Source organism: Ammospiza caudacuta, chromosome 20 (assembly GCF_027887145.1).
Source record: "Ammospiza caudacuta isolate bAmmCau1 chromosome 20, bAmmCau1.pri, whole genome shotgun sequence".
NCBI lineage: Eukaryota > Metazoa > Chordata > Aves > Passeriformes > Passerellidae > Ammospiza > Ammospiza caudacuta.
The window spans coordinates 4,658,333-4,673,775 of record NC_080612.1 but is presented as its reverse complement, the minus strand read 5'-3'; the positions used below and the strand labels follow the sequence as shown (position 1 = coordinate 4,673,775).

At 54.4% G+C, this 15,443-nt stretch overlaps 1 protein-coding gene across 1 annotated transcript in view; it reads right to left on the bottom strand.

Annotated features, from left to right (window-relative positions):
* Window positions 1-1,598: 1,598 nt before the first annotated feature.
* STX1A (syntaxin 1A) overlaps window positions 1,599-15,443 on the bottom strand; it is a 69,391-nt gene continuing 55,546 nt past the window's right edge. The window contains exons 5-10 of the mRNA XM_058817981.1: window positions 11,457-11,530; window positions 10,659-10,767; window positions 5,598-5,671; window positions 5,154-5,291; window positions 3,397-3,507; window positions 1,599-1,916 (exon numbers count right to left, since the gene is read on the bottom strand). Of these exons, the coding sequence (XP_058673964.1) occupies window positions 1,839-1,916; window positions 3,397-3,507; window positions 5,154-5,291; window positions 5,598-5,671; window positions 10,659-10,767; window positions 11,457-11,530 (584 nt within the window). The 3' untranslated portion in view covers window positions 1,599-1,838. The remainder of the gene's footprint in view (window positions 1,917-3,396; window positions 3,508-5,153; window positions 5,292-5,597; window positions 5,672-10,658; window positions 10,768-11,456; window positions 11,531-15,443) is intronic.

Sequence of the window (15,443 nt, the reverse complement as noted above, 5' to 3'; positions counted from 1 at the left end):
CCCCTGCCTGCCTCCCAGCCCTGCCTGCACAGTCCTGGTGCCCCAAGCCCTTCAGTGCCTGCAGGCTGCAGTGCTGGAGCTCACATCAGTGCTGTGGGACTGTGAGAGAAGGGGGCTCTGGGCAGGGCTGTTCCATGGCTGCACCCCGAGGGCTGGGACTGGGCAGTGTGGGGAACCAGGCTGGACCCCCTTGCCAAGGGAGCTGCAAGCAGCAGGGGCTGTGTGGGGTAACAATGGCAGAGAAACCGTGTCAGGGCTGGCCCTGGGGCAGGCAGCACTCTGGCTGCGGCCTCTGCCTCTCCCCTGCACCCAGGGGCACACACAGCCAGTGCCTGAGCCACAGCACCCTGCCAGCTTGTGCAGCAAGCCCTGCCCTGGTGCTGGTGGGGCTGGGAGATGGCACTGCCCCAGGCTGGAATACTGGCTGCCATCAAGTGTCCCTTGTCTGCTGCCAGCACCTGACAGCCAGCCCCTGTCCCAGAGTGGCAGTGAGTCCTACGTGGGGACTCCTGTGGTGCTTTGGCATGTGCACAGGCCACCAGAGCCCTGGGGTCTGCAGAGGAAGGTGAGGGCAGAGCCCTGGCCCTAGCCAGAGGCAAACAGGCAATGGCAGTACTGGACCCCCCTGAGCTGCCAGTGAGACCCCCACAGCAGCTGCAGCTGTGCCATGGGCATGGCAGAGGGCACAGGGCACCCAGGCTGTGCCACAGCTCCCACTGAGCAGGAGCCTCACTGGGTGGCTGGGCAGGAGGGCACAGTGCCAGGAGGTGGCAAACAGGCAGTGGGGCACTGGCCTGTTCAGAGCCAGACTGGAGACAGGAGCAGGGAGGCTGCCACTCCTGGCTTGCAGGGGGCTGGATGCAGCAAGGGCTGCTCCTGGCACCACAACAGGAGAGAGCCCAACTGCTTCTAACCCCCAGCCATGGGTGTGAAGAAGCAAGGTTGGGGCAGCCCTGCTTGCAGCTGAGTGCTGCCAGGGCTGTGGGTATCAGCAACAGCCCCAAAGCCTGGCAGGCAGAGTCCAGCCTATGGGCAAGAGCAGCCAGGGCATCATGTGCCAGGGCTGAGAGCACTGCAGGATGAGCAGCCAGGGAAATTCACTGGCCTTGGACTCTCTGTGCCACCCTGCCCTGTCAGGCCAGCATCCAGGAGCAGCACTGGCCCCATGTGTCCTATTCCTGGCCCCAGGCAGCAGCTCCTCATTCCACACTGCTCCATCAGGCTCCTCCAGCCTTTGGCACCCTGCTGGGGCGAGGGCTCATGTGGGGAGGGGAGGAGTGGCAGGGATGGAGCCCCAGAGCCAGACACAGTCACTGGCCAGGCAGGGCTGGGCAGAGCACACCCCTGGGGAAGGGCCCCGGAGAGAAGCAGCCCGAGGGAAGGTGTTTGCAAGCACAGATGCGGCCGACAGACATGAGAGCTGGAGGTGATGGGCAAGCTGGGGAGGCTGACTGGGCACCACACTCCCGAGGACCCCGACCCCATCATCCCTCCCTCCCTCCCTCCTGTCACACACACTGCCCAGGACAGGATGAGCAGCACAGTCCCCCACCCACCCATCGGTGCCAGCGTCCCCCCAGCCTGCAGCAGTGATGAGAGCTCGGGTTCCCCCCAGCAGGGTCCCCCTCGCAGCCATCACCAGGGCCGGCCCCTGCCCGCCCCGGGGCCGGAGCTCCCTCCACACAGACGCACCGCACCGCACACACAGCGTCACAAACAACCATGCATGAAACTGAAATGCTGCTGGGAGGCTCCGGGGCTGCGCGGGGGCTCCGGGTGGCTGCAGCCCCGCGGCGCGCGCGGCTCCGTCCATCGCACACTGACAGTCCCGGGGCAGCCTAGCCGAAAATGCCGCCGAAGGTGGAGGCGATGACGATGCCCAGGATCACACAGCAGATTATGATCATGATCTTCTTCTGCTCAGGTGGCCCAGCAGCAGCAGCAGGGAGAGAGGGGAGAGGGGATGGTGAGTGTTGGGGCAGGGTGACCCAGGAGCTCAGAATTCCAGTCTGTCCCGTTCCCCTTTGCCCATGGTGGACCCAGGAGCTCAGAATTCCAGTCTGTCCCGTTCCCCTTTGCCCGTGGTGGACCCAGGAGCTCAGAATTCCAGTCTGTCCTGCTCCCCTTTGCCCGTGGTGGACCCAGGACATCAGAATTCCAGTCTGTCCTGTTCCCTTTTGCCCAGGGTGGGCTCTGAGCAGCACCTCAGGAGCCAGAAGGGCTCTGGCAGTCCTGGGCAGGGAGACACCCTTGCTCCTGCTTCTGCCCTGAGCTGGCCTCCAGGTCCCCAAGCTGGTACAGGAGCAGGACAGACAGCTGGCACTGTGCTCAGACTCTGACCCAAACCATGACCTTTCCCTATTTTTATTTTGCACAGGCTGTGGCTCTCCCAGCATGTTGCTATCTTATTGCAAAAGCTCCATATTTTCTTGGTGATTTCTCATGGGCAGCTTTTCACAGCACTGACTCTTTCTTCTTCACAGCACAGCTAACAAACTCTAACTCTCTTCACAGCACAACTCACTCTTTCAGCACTCATCTTCATTGGACACAGCTGTGGCCTGCTAAGGGCAGGCTTGCTCCTAATTGGTAATTAGTACAGCTGCAACTCCTCAAAGATGAGATTACTTTCTGCACTATTTTCTTACATTCTATCTCCCCACAACAGCCTGGTCCAGGGGTCCACCTTGTCCCTTTTCCTCCCCCCAGGCAGCACCCCTGCCCTGTGGCTCACTGTCAGCTTTCACACAGTCTGTGCTGGGAGCTCTGCAACCCTCAGGACCTGCTGGCTGCTCCCAGTGGTGTGAGGCAATGAGGTCCCTGGGCACCTGCAGAGTGTGCCAGGCTGCCAGGGGCAGGCACCGAGCCAGCCAGGGCTGTGCCTGGGATGGAGGTGTCAGCAGCGCAGGCAGGGGCAGATGGGCCCCAGCCAGAGCTGCGACTTGTAGCATCCCATGAATTGTCCCCCCTTGGTCAATCCCCAAACCCTCAGCCTGGAAACATTAACTACTTATCACAGAGTCATCCCTCCCAAAGGGAAAAACAGTCTCCCCATGGACTTGGTGTCACAACTTCCTTGGGTTTCTCCTGCCCCTGTCACTGGCTTGGTACCCATGGAGACCAGGCCCCTCTGTCCCTCCATCCCTTCCCCTTTATAAGCTGCCTGCTCCACGTGGTTCTCCCTCCTTCCCCAGGTTTGTGCTTCAGTGACAGTGTTACTCTGCTGAAATAAACCCTTGCACAACAGCCTTTCTTGCCTCTATCTATCTTGAATGGAGGTTTGACTGCATTGCCTGAACGTTAACTCAGCCCTGCCTTTGGACAGGAGAGGCTTGCTGGGGACAGGGGACAGGCAGCAGCACCGACCACTCTAACACTGCATTTTCAGTGACTCACCCGTCTGGCTTTGCTCTGGTACTTCACGGCCTTTTTGGTGTCGGACACCGCCCTCTCCACGTAGTCCACCGAGTGCTCCACGTTGTACTCGATGCGGTCAATCATCTCTCCCTGCAGGGGGACACAGCCCGCCCGGCCGCGCAGAGCTCAGCTCCCTCCTGCTCTGCCGCTGCCTGCCTCCGGGGGGACGCTGCCCTGCCCAGCAGCCCTGCACGGAGAGAGAACCATCAGCTGCCTGCGGGCACCGCGTTTCCTGCTCTGCACTGCATGCCCCGTCCCAGAGCATCGCTGTGCACAGCCCAGGAGGGAGACGAGCAAGGGTGAGGGACAAGGGAGCTCCCAGCCCAGTCCCTCTGCCCAGTATCCCTCTCTAGCCAACAGTATCTACACCAGCACCACACCATATGCTGCTGGAACAGGAGGCAGGGCACGGAGCAAGGACAGTGCCAGCAGCACCATGGGGGATGCCCAGGAAACCACACACGAGCAGGGACCAGGGACCGCCGCTCCCTTCGCACATGCACCACACCGAGGGCAGCAGGGTCTGCAGCAAGGCCAGCCAGGACTGAAGAGCCCTCCAGGGACCCCTGCCCTGCTCTGCCCCTGCTGCAGGGGTAGGCTGGGGCTGGGGGCTCCTCTGGGTGTGGTGACATGGGTTGGAGTGAGCTCCTCCGGCCTTGTTCACCTCCTTTGGCCCCATCCTGACCAGGCAGGCAAACAGCCACGTCTGAAAGCTGGACAGGGCTGGCAGGAGTGGGAGGTTTGAAGCCCTGCATCCTCCTGGATGACAGGGGGGGAACTGAGGCCACAGAGCCATGGGCTATGAGCCAGCAGCTCTGCAATGCCCATTTCTCACCCTAATGCTGGAGAGCACAGGGAGGACAAATCTTGGGGCTCAGGGGTGCTGAGCATTGAGCCCCACCAGCTGCTCCCTGTCTTGTGTAAAACTGCTGCTGCTTCCTTCTAGCTGTGCCATGCCAGGGCAGAGCAGAGCTGCCAGCCCTGCTGCCTGCCCAGTGCCCTTCTATTCCTAGTACCAGCAGCTCTGAGTTTCTCACCCACAGGACAAGGGTGCTGGCACCGTGTCACCCCCAGGACAAGGGTGCTGGCACACTCTCACCCACAGGAAAAGGGTGCTGGCACTGTCCAGCCCTCAGAGCAAGGCATGGAATCATGGATCCCCACATATGTCCCCCGCTGCAGACAGGAAGGCCACCAACACCACGGTGCTCTGGTGACCCTTGGTGTCGATCCCAGTGCCATGCAAGCAGCAGCCATGCAGGAGCAGCCATGCAGAGCAGAGCATGCAGCACCAGGGGGCCTTTACCTGCCACTGACGTCTCCTCGGGCCATGGCAGCATGGCAGGCAAGAAGAGGGGTGAGCAATGACACAGGAGCCCGTGCCTGGCTCAAGGGATTGGTGCCAGGGGCTGGCAGCACAGCCCAGGGGCCACCTGAGCTCACCCAGCTGGGCCTGGTGCTCCAGGGAGGGTGAAGGAACCTCCCCCTGCATGGCAGCCACCCCCTGCCCTCCTCCTGAGCCCCTCCCTGAGCCCCCCACCCCACAGACACAGCACACAGCCCTGGGGAGCCCAGCTCAGCCCCATGGGAGCCATGCTGCTCCTGGATGTGGTTTATTCCTCTCAGCACCCACCCAGGCAGGGGAGCAGTGTTCTCCAGCCTCCCCACCCACCACAGGGAGCCCCCATCACCCTCCAACCCCTGCAGGTGAGCCCTGGGCTGCAGCTTTTCCCCACCTGGCTCTCCACCAGCATGGCCATGTCCATGAACATGTCGTGCAGCTCTCGGATGCTGTTCTCCAGCTTGATGATCTCGCTGTGCCGTGTCTCAATCTCGTTCAGAGCCTGCTTGGTGATGTTTGAGTCCATGATGATCTGCAGACAAAGCAAGGCCACTGAGCACCATGCTCACACCCAGCTCCAGTGGGTCTGAGCACCAAAACTCAATCTGGGGCTGGGGGCACCAAGAGAGGGATGAGCAGGAGCTGCAGGGCCCCTCCAATGACCCAAGCCAGGGGGTTTGCAGCAAGGTGCTGGGATTTAAACAGCTCCAGCAGATCCTCAGGCCACACCTGAGCCCCCAGCCTCTCCCACATGGGCTGTGCTCATTTCTCTGCCCTGAGGCCCCCATGGCAGCACATGCAGCAGCATCCCTGGTGCTGGGGCTGGCTCAGAGCTTACCCCAGAGGAGAAGATGGCCGGGTTGCCGCTCTCCAGCATGTCCTCCAGCTCCTCGCTGGTGGTGGTCCTGCCAGCTGCAACCACACAACACAGGTCAGCCAAGAGCCCCCTGAACCCACCACAGATCCCACAGGCTCCAAGAGAATTCCCCCACGAGTGGAACAGAGCAGAGCTTCCAGCCCCAGGAGCTCACAGGGCAGTTTGGGGGCTGCTCTCTCACAGCCTTGTCGCAGACATCTTTCATGGAAAATCATTTCCTTAGGATTTTTCCTCCTGAAAAGCTGAGAGGCCTCAGGAACAAAATGCAAACATTGATTATCTGCTGCTGTGGAATGCAACAGGTGCATCTGTGATTGGCCCATGTTGGATGTTTCTAATTAATGGCCAATCACAGTCAGCTCAGACAGAGAGCTGAGCCACAAATCTTTGTTATCATTCCTATTCTTAGCTAGCCTTCTGATGAAATCTTTTCTTCTATTCTTTTAGTATAGTTACAATGTAATATATATCATAAAATAATAAATCAAGCCTTCTGAAACATGGAGTCAGATCCTCAACAAGACAAAAAGCCCAGAGCATGGAGGAGCAAAGTGAGCCCTAAGGTGGCAGGGAGAGAACAGAGAGAGACAGTGCCCAGGTCACTGCAAACTCTGGGACAGGTGAATGTGAAACCACTGAGGAGACTTCAAGGCACATCCTTGGCCCTGGAATGGCCAGCTGGACACAGTGACCATCCCCCGTGACCATTTCCCAGGGCATGGGGCAGGAGCAGCCCTGCCAGGGTGTGTGGGAAGCTCCCAGGGAAGCCTCTGGTGCCACAGCTCAGTCCCACAGCCCAGCAGACACTGGATGGCAGTCTGTCCAACCCTGCATGCAGATGTCTATAAATAGGGAAGCGGCTCAGGGCTGAAGGAGTCCAATGGTCCATGGCTAAATGAGGGCTCAGCTGGGCTCTCCAGCATCCCTGCACAAGCACCTGCAGAGCCACAGCTGGGGCTCACACTGAGGACAAGGTACCTTCCCCAGCCTGGAGCTGGCTTTTCAACACTACAGACACAAATCCATAAAATTCATGGAGAGATGGGTAATGCTGTCCTGCCCAGCTGTGTGTGAGGTGACAGGTACAATCTGGCCCACCTGGCTGTCACCCAGCTCAGTCTGGCCCTGCCCAGGCTGGTATCAGGATGAGGATTCAGCCACAGAACCCTGCACACTGCATGCCCTCAGAGCTGCTCTAGGTGGGCAGGGTGATGCTGATGGTTACACAGCACAGACACAGCAGTGCCCACACAAGGAGAAGGGAACAGATCCTGAGGGGGCTGTGGGGAGCCCCAGAGGGTGGCTACACCCAGGGCAGTGACTCCACATCACCAACTCTGCCACTGTGCTACTTGCAGAGCCAGGTGTGGTGAGGATGGAGAAACTTGCTGGTGTTGGGGAGCCTGCCCAGAGCACCTGAGAAGTTCCTGCTCTCACACTCAAAACCCAAGTGATTTGCTGGCTTTGCTGTCAGAGCTCCCAGCCCTTTCTATCTTTGGGCTCCTCAGCAGGAAACGAGAGCTGAGGATGTTGTGGAGATGTGTGCAGGCACATCCCAGCTGAGCTCTGTCCCAGAGCCTGTGCAGGAGCAGCTGGGGCTGCAGCCCTGCCTGGGACAGCCCAGGCCAAGCAGAGCCCCTGCCCAGGCAGCACTCCTGGTGAAACATCCATAAGCTGTTCCTCGATGTCGCCCTGGTTTTTTAAGATTTTCTAAGCCTTCTGATGTTGACATTCTTGTAGCAAACTCTCTCACACACTTTCTGTAAATAACTCATTGTTTTGAATTCCTTTATGGAGGAAATTTGATGGACTGGTGGTCCAGTGTCATTGGAGAGGTGGCACTGTCACCCTCCAATCCACTGTCACTCTTGGAAAAGTATAAATGTTGGAGTCAGAAAATAAACTTTCCTTTTTCTTCACCTTGACAGCAGCAGTGTGCGCTTGTGTTCTTTCATGTCCTATAGCAACATCTTTGGGTGAGTCTTTTTGCCAGGAAATCTTTTCCACTGTCCTGATGGGGGAATCCAGCTGTGGCAAAGGGCTGTGCACAGGGCTGTGTCCCTCCCCAGCCCAGCTCTGCACCTCTTCTGCAGCAATGAGAAATGCACTTATCTATACCCACACTCCTCCACAGCTCCATCCTGAAGGGAACAGGAGTCCTTGGTGTCAGGAACAGGGACATCTCTCCTAGAGCACACACTGCTCCATGGGGGCTCCTGAGCTGCCCTGTCCCTGCACCCCCAGGCTCTGGCAGGCACTGACAGCCTGGCAGGATGGACAGGGCAGACACAAGAACAACTGTGGCAGACATCTTTTATGAAAAACCCTTTCCTTAGGATTTTTCCTCCTGAGAAACTGTGAGACCTCAGGAACAAAATGTAAACAATGATTATCTGCTGCTGTGGAATGCAACAGGTGCATCTGGGATTGGTCTCATGTGGTTGTTTCTAATTAATGGCCAATCACAGTCAGCTGGCTCAGACAGAGCCCAAGCCACAAACTTTGGTTATCATTCTTTTCTATTGTATTCTTAGCTAGCCTTCTGATGAAATCCTTTCTTCTATTCTTTTAGTATAGTTTTAACGTAATATATATCATAAAATAATAAATCAAGCCTTCTGAAACATGGAGTCAGATCCTCATCTCTTCCCTCAGCCTGGAACCCCTGTGAACACCATAACAAACAACAATATATCTCCAGGATTGAAGCAGAGCTGCAGAGCCCTCCCAAAATTCAGCAGAAAAACAAGAGGGAGGTTTCTTTCAGGCCTGCATCCAGTCAAGGACAAGGCTGAGTCCTCACAAGCCTCCTCTCTCAAAGGGAGGCACAGGGATACCTTCAATTGCTGTTCACATGACAAGGCACTCCTGAGCTGTCACTGCAGGGTGATGGTGGCTGAGGGATGAGTCAGGCAGCTGGAGCAGTGACACATCCTGCTTTACAGCAAACTGCCAAGCTCTTGTTGAGCCCCGTGTCAGTCAGCCTTCCCGTGCAGCCCTGGGAGCATCAGGCATCACAAAGACTCATCTGAACAAAGATTAAGGCTTGCACAGCTGTGTCTCCTTCCAGCCCTCCACAGAAATTCCCACAGCACCCAGATTCCCAGAATAATTCCCACAGGTGACCACCAAGGACACCAGGTTCACTCACAGATCTCCTGTCATTGTTCACAGTATGTTGCTGGAGGAGATAAAAAACATCCATTTGGTTCTTAGGAAAAGAAAATTACTAAATTCAGAGCCTTCCATTCTGAGCACAAACCCCACAACATGCCTGAAACTGAGATTATTTGCAAAAATCTCCTTTAATCTCTGCATGGCCTGCCTTCCCCCTTGATTATTCCCGATTACATGTGTTCCTCTTTGCTCTAAACCATCCAGGTACCACTGGCTGCCCAGAAGGACCATCAGGAGAATGTCTTTATAGAGAGGCAGGACTGGACTGCTCCTAAGGGATGGGCTCTGGATGGCTCAGAGATCCCAGTGCCACAGCAGTGCCACCTGGGTGAGGTGCCACAGCCTCACAGGTGTCACCTGATGTCCCCCCTTGGCCACAGCACAATGGCTGCTGAGGTTCCTGCTCCTCCTGTGCAAGGGAGGCCATCAGGAGCAGGGAGTGCTCCCATCCCAAGAATTCCCTTCCCTGTGTCCATGTTTAGCCAAGTTCATCCATGAAGAAGAGCACCCTGAGGAAAGACAAGCACCCACAGGAATCAGGAGATCCTGTGAGCTTCTTTGAATAAAAATTAGCTGCAAACACAGAAGGAATCCCTCTCCTTGTGATCCCTGTGCTCTCTCTGCAGCATTTTGGTATGTAATTTGCTGGATGCCACAGGAATTACATTTTAGGACGTTATTTGCCACAGGAACTCAAGGTCCCACCCCACAGGAGCCGTGTTCCAGCTGCTCCCAGGGGCTCCTGTGCATCCCAGGAGCTCTGCCCAGCTGTGGGGGCGTCGTCCTGATTTTTTAAGATTTTCTAAACTTTCTGATGTTGACATTCTTGTAACAAACTTTCTCATACACTTTCTGTAAATAACTTATTGTTTTACATCCTTTTATGGAGGAAGAGAAATTTGATGGATTGTTGGTTTGTCCAGTGTTATTGGAGAGATGGCACTGCCACCCTCCAATCCACTGTCACTTTTGGAAAACTATAAATGTTGGGAGTCAGAAAATAAACTTATCTATTCTTCTTCACCTTGAGGGCAGCAGTGTGTGTTTGTGTTCTTTTGTGTCCTATAGTGACAGTGGGAGTGGTCCAGATTGCATGGCAAGACTTGTCCTATTACCATCTGTATGGCAAGTGTCTTTTGTCAAGTGGGCAGTTTGCCTTATCTCTCTCTGAGTGATCACACCCAGTTCTCCCTCCAGGGAGACACCTGCTGATAACAGCTATTGAATGTCACTGCATGGCTGATAAGAACTACAGCATCCCATTGGGAGATGTGAGCCCAGAGGGAGGAGCCAAGCATTCCTACCCAGATATAATCCAGAGGTTTTGAGACACCAGCATGGCTTCTCCACTGGATTCCCCAGAGGAACAGCAGCTGCCTCTTCTCCCACTGGATCTTCAGAGGAAGAATCCATCCTTCTCTGCAGGATCCCTGCTCCAGCAGAACCAGCCCTGACACTGCAGGAGGGCTGAGCCACAATTCCAATGGGACTGCCACCAACACCCTGACCCACAGGGTGTCAGGTTGGGTTCTGACTCTGGCAGTGTTGGTCCAGTGTGCTGCATTGTTTATTTTATCCTTTTATTTTCTTCCCTATTAAAGAACTGTTATTTCCTGCTCCCATATTTGCAGTATCCATTTTTGCCTCAGAGCCCTTAATTTAAAATTTATAGCAATTGGGAGGGGTGGGGAGGGTTTACATTCTCCATTTCAGGGGAGGCTCCTGCCTTCCTTAGCAGACTCCTGTCTTTCCAAACCGAGACAGGAGCAGCTCTGCTCCATGGGGAGTGTAGAGGACATGGCCCACAGAGCCCAGCAGTGCCCCATGGCAGGGTGGGTTACTCACTGATCTCCAGCTGCCGCTGGATCCGGCCCTTGCAGCGCTCCCGGTAGTCGGTCTGCGTGGCGTTGTACTCCGACATCACCTCCACGAACTTGCGGGACAGCGTGGAATGCTGGGGGCACACGAGGGGACAGCAGGCTCAGAGTGGCACTGACATGTACTATGAAAAATCCTTTCCTTAGGATTTTTCTCCTGAGAAGCTGAGAGGCCTCAGGAACAAAATGTAAACAATGGTTATCTGCTGCTGTGGAATGCAACAGGTGCATCTGTGATTGGTCTTATATGGTTGTTTGTAATCAATGGCCAATCACAGTCCAGCTGTCTCAGACTTGGTCAGTCACAAGATTTTATTATCATTCCTTTCCTCCTCTTGCTAGCCTTCTGATGAAATCCTTCCCTCTATTATTTTATATCATTTCAATAGAATCAATTATATATTCTACTCTTTTTTAATGTATTATTTCAATAGAACTCTTCTATTCTTTTATAATCTTGGTGTTTCTCATGGGCAGCACCTCAGAGCACTGACTCTTTCACAAAGCAGCCAACTGACTCCAGTTCCCTTCCCAATCAGCCACCCCACTCTTTTATAGCATCTTTTTCTCATTGGTTACAGCCATGGCCTGTTAAAGTCAGGCTGTTCCTAATCTTTGATAATTGGCCCACCTGCAACTCCTTAGGGGTAAGATTACTTTCTACACTATTTTTATTTTCTTACATTCTATCTCCCTACACAGGCCTCCTCTCCCAGCACTTCTGGGACCCCTGAGCTGCCCCTCAGCTCCCTGTTTAGAGGCTCACCTGGGTTTTCCTTATCCGCAGGTCAGCCGATGACCTGTTCAGCCCCTCCTCTTGTTCGATGCTCTGCTCGATGCCTGAAGGGCACAAGGACACATTAGTTCGTTGTTGGGGTGTGATTTCAGGGTTTACCTCAGAACCTTGGGTCCCTCCCCTGATAATTCCCTCCCAGGTGTATCAGTCACCTCTCCTTTCCACACCCTGACCCCTCTCAGCACTGTCTGTCAATCCTGGAATTCCAGAAAGGATTGGCAGATTCAAAGGATGCCCTCTACCCCTGGGGGGCACTGGGCCATCCAGGTGTCCTTTGGCCCTTTGGCCCTCCCCTCCTGTCCCTGCTTGGTGGCTCCCTGCCCCTTCCCTGCCCCTCTCCCCGGGGTTAAAGGAGCAGCAACCACGGGCTCAGGGAGTTCTGTTGGAGCTGGTGCTGCATTCAGAGGCTGTGGGCCAGAATAAAGCTCTGGATCCAAACCCTCCATCAGAACCAACTCCTTTCCTTCACCATCCCCTTAAAGATTCTCTGCCAGAGGGAAACCTGAGGAGCAGCCCCAGTTATGGGGGGAACCTCCATCCCAGCACCACCTGAGCTCCTGCAGGCCTGGACTTGTCCCCACGGGCCCAGCTGCAGCACCCAGCCAGCCCAAAGTGTCTGTGGGGTGAAACAGCACACACCCAGCCGGCCCAAAGTGTCTGTGGGGTGAAACACCACACACCCAGCCAGCCCAAAGTGTCTGTGGGGTGAAACACCACACATCCAGCCAGCCCAAAGTGTCTGTGGGGTGAAACACCACACATCCAGCCAGCCCAAAGTGTCTGTGGGGTGAAACACCATAGTGCTACTGTTTGGTTCAGACAAGCTCAGGCACGTCCTGTCTGGCTATATTGGTAAATATTCCAATAGTTTGTGCTCTTTGGAGAACAATCACAGAATGATTCAGGCTGTAAAAGACCTCCAAGATCATCAAATCCAGCCTTCCACTGATTACCTCAAGCCCATGAAGCCACTGTGCCAAATGCCACATGTGCTCATCTTTGGAACACTTCCAGGGATGGTGACTCCACCATCCAGAGCACCAGCTCCAGTGCTTAACCAAAGGAAGAAGGGATTGCTTGGCAAAGGGACTGTGAAACACTGGATCAAGGAGCAGCTGGGACTGGGCAATTCCCAAATCCTTGACTCCAGCATTCAGCCTGGCAGCAAAGCCCTGGTTCATGACTGCAAAGCACCTGGTGCCTGGCCCCTGGCTGTGATCTGGGGCTGAAAGGGCAGCACTGTCACCCCCAGGCTGCTGAGCCAGGATTTCCACATAAAATCAATGTGGTGCTTAGGTCTGATTGCCAGTCTTCAAACAAATTGGAAAGCTGCTCCCACCAGAGAGGCAGGAGGAGAAAATCCAGAGCTGAAGTGTCTCTGCAAAATACCAAACTTCAAAACTCCTCCAGGGAACCAAAACCCAGCAGCTCCTCCATGTGCCTGGAGTGGCACAAGGAGCACCCACCATGCTGGCAGGAGTGCTGGGCAGCCATGGAGCAGCACAGGGATCTGCCCCTTTAATGAGGAACATTAATTGACATGAAATCCTCAGTGCCCAAAGCCTGAGGCCATGGCAGGGAGGAGCAGGGTCGTGTCCCATGGGGCTGTGGGCTCCAGTGTCACAGACATCTTTTATGAAAAATCTTTTCCTTATGATTTTTTCCTCCTGAGAATCTGTGAGGCCTCAGGAACAAAATGTAAACATTGATTATCTGCTGTGGAATGCAACAGGTGCATCTGGGATTGGCCCATGTTGGATGTGTGTAATTAATGGCCAATCACGGTCAGCTGGCTTGGAGAGAGAGTCCAAGTCACAAGCTTTTCTTATCATTCTTTTTCTATTCTTAGCTAGCCTTCTGATGAAATCCTTTCTTCTATTCTTTTAGTATAGTTTTAATGTAATATATAAAATAATAAATCAAGCCTTCTGAAACATGGAGTCAGATCCTCATCTCTTCCCTCATCCCAAGATCCCTGTGAACATGGTCACACTGTAGGGCTGCCACAGAGCAGGACCAGCAATCCTGCCCCATCCCTGGCAGTGCCCAAGGCCAGGTTAGACAGGGCTTGCAGCAGCCTGGAGTAATGGGAGGTGTCCCTGCCCATGGCAGGGCGTGAAATGGGATTTCCTTTAAGGCCTTTTCCAACTCAAACCATACCATTATTCCAGGATTCTATGAGCTGCTCCTCAAGGCCAGCTCAGGACATAATAACTCAAAGATTTAGTTTCAGGGGATTATAAAACTTGGAAGAAAGCTCCAATCAGCAGGCTGGCCAGTGTGCAGGGACACACATCTCCACCTGAACCAGCCATGTGAGCTGGTGGCATGTTGGAGTTCAGTGCATCCCTCTGGGTGTCCAGAGTTGCCAGGACCCCTGCCAGGGGGCTCAGAGACCCTGGTACACAGCTCAGAGCACCTGTGGGTTTGATTGTGACCCATGGAGCAAATTACCAGCTTTGTATGAAGACCTGAAAGCCACAGAAGTTTAAGTAGTATAATAATAAAATTATCACTAGGTGAAAAAGTAGATTTTGGGGTTTTTAGAATATGGGTTTTGGGGACAAGATGGAAGGACTTGGGTGTGTCCAGCCTTTCTTCTTCTTCTTCTTCTCTACCTCCATCTTCTGCTGTGATGCTGGCACTTTGGGATTGGTTTAAAGTGGAAGCTCACTGTCTAACATAGGTGATAGGTATTGGGAAGTAATTGTAAAAATTTTTATAGATAAGATACAACAAACAACTCTGAGACCAAAAACTGAAGAATTCTGACTCATTCTTCAAACGTGTGGGCCAAAACAGAGACTTTTCATGTGTTTTGGGGCTGCAATAAACTGCAAGATTCCGAGATCTTGGCATCTCTGGGTGGGCACATTGATAAACCTCTTGGCAAACAGCCTTAGTGGCATCTCCAGAGTCTGGCTAAAGACCCCATTCCCAACACTGGTGTCCCAGAGCTCTCAGAGCTCAGCACTTCCCATCCTGGATCAGTCCCTCAAGCCCAGCACAGAGCAGGCTCCTCCTGCAGCAGGGCTCACCCCCAGCACAGCTCAGTGCATTCCATCAGTCCCTCCTGCACACCCACACAGAGCACTCCCATTCCCATGGAATGGCATTGGCACACACTGGGCATTTCTGATAACTAATAAAATCCCATTTTCCCAAGAAGCTGGCAATCAGAATTATGCCCTGCATGAGTAATGTCTGGCCTGAAGAAGTCAGTTTGTTGTCAGCAGCTGTTGTTTTTGATCAGCCCTGACTGTTTTCTGTCATTGATCATGCTGGCCAGGAGGCAATGTGGGACACAGCACAAGCACCAGGCATCTGCTGCTCCAGGTAAACATGACAGCAAAGAGGCTTTTCTGGGAGCAGGCAAAAGCAGCCTGTCCTGCAATCCTTCAGGGTCTCAAAGTCCTTTACAAAACACTGAACAACACACTTATGGAAAAGGATTTTTGTTTTTTTTTAAGACCAAATCCTATCACCAGGGATCCCAGTGTGTCCAGGGCCATGGAATGGATCCCTTGGACTCTGGATTAGATAAGATATCCCTGGCTCTCCTTCCTGGCTCTAGGTGAGATCATGTGTTAGGAGGACAGAGGGAGCATGGGAACAAGGGGTACAGGTCTCCTGGCCCTCACATGGGACATGGCCACACCAGGGGTGACCTTACACAGGGCTCTGGGCATATCTGAGTCCTCCAGGACTGCCAGACTCCCACAAAACCTGGGATTAGTGAGGACACTGCTGCCTTGGGGGAAGCACCAGCTCCTCTCCTACCCCTCAGACACAGCCAGGTCCCCTGCACCAGTGCAAACCAAACCCCAGACTGATGTCCATACCACCACAGGCAAATCCAAGGTGCCAGGGTGACCTGCCCCCTGTCTCAAGATTCTGCCATCCTCTTGGACTCCCTCAGTCCCCTGGGGCCCAGTCTTGGAATTCTGGGTTGTCTGA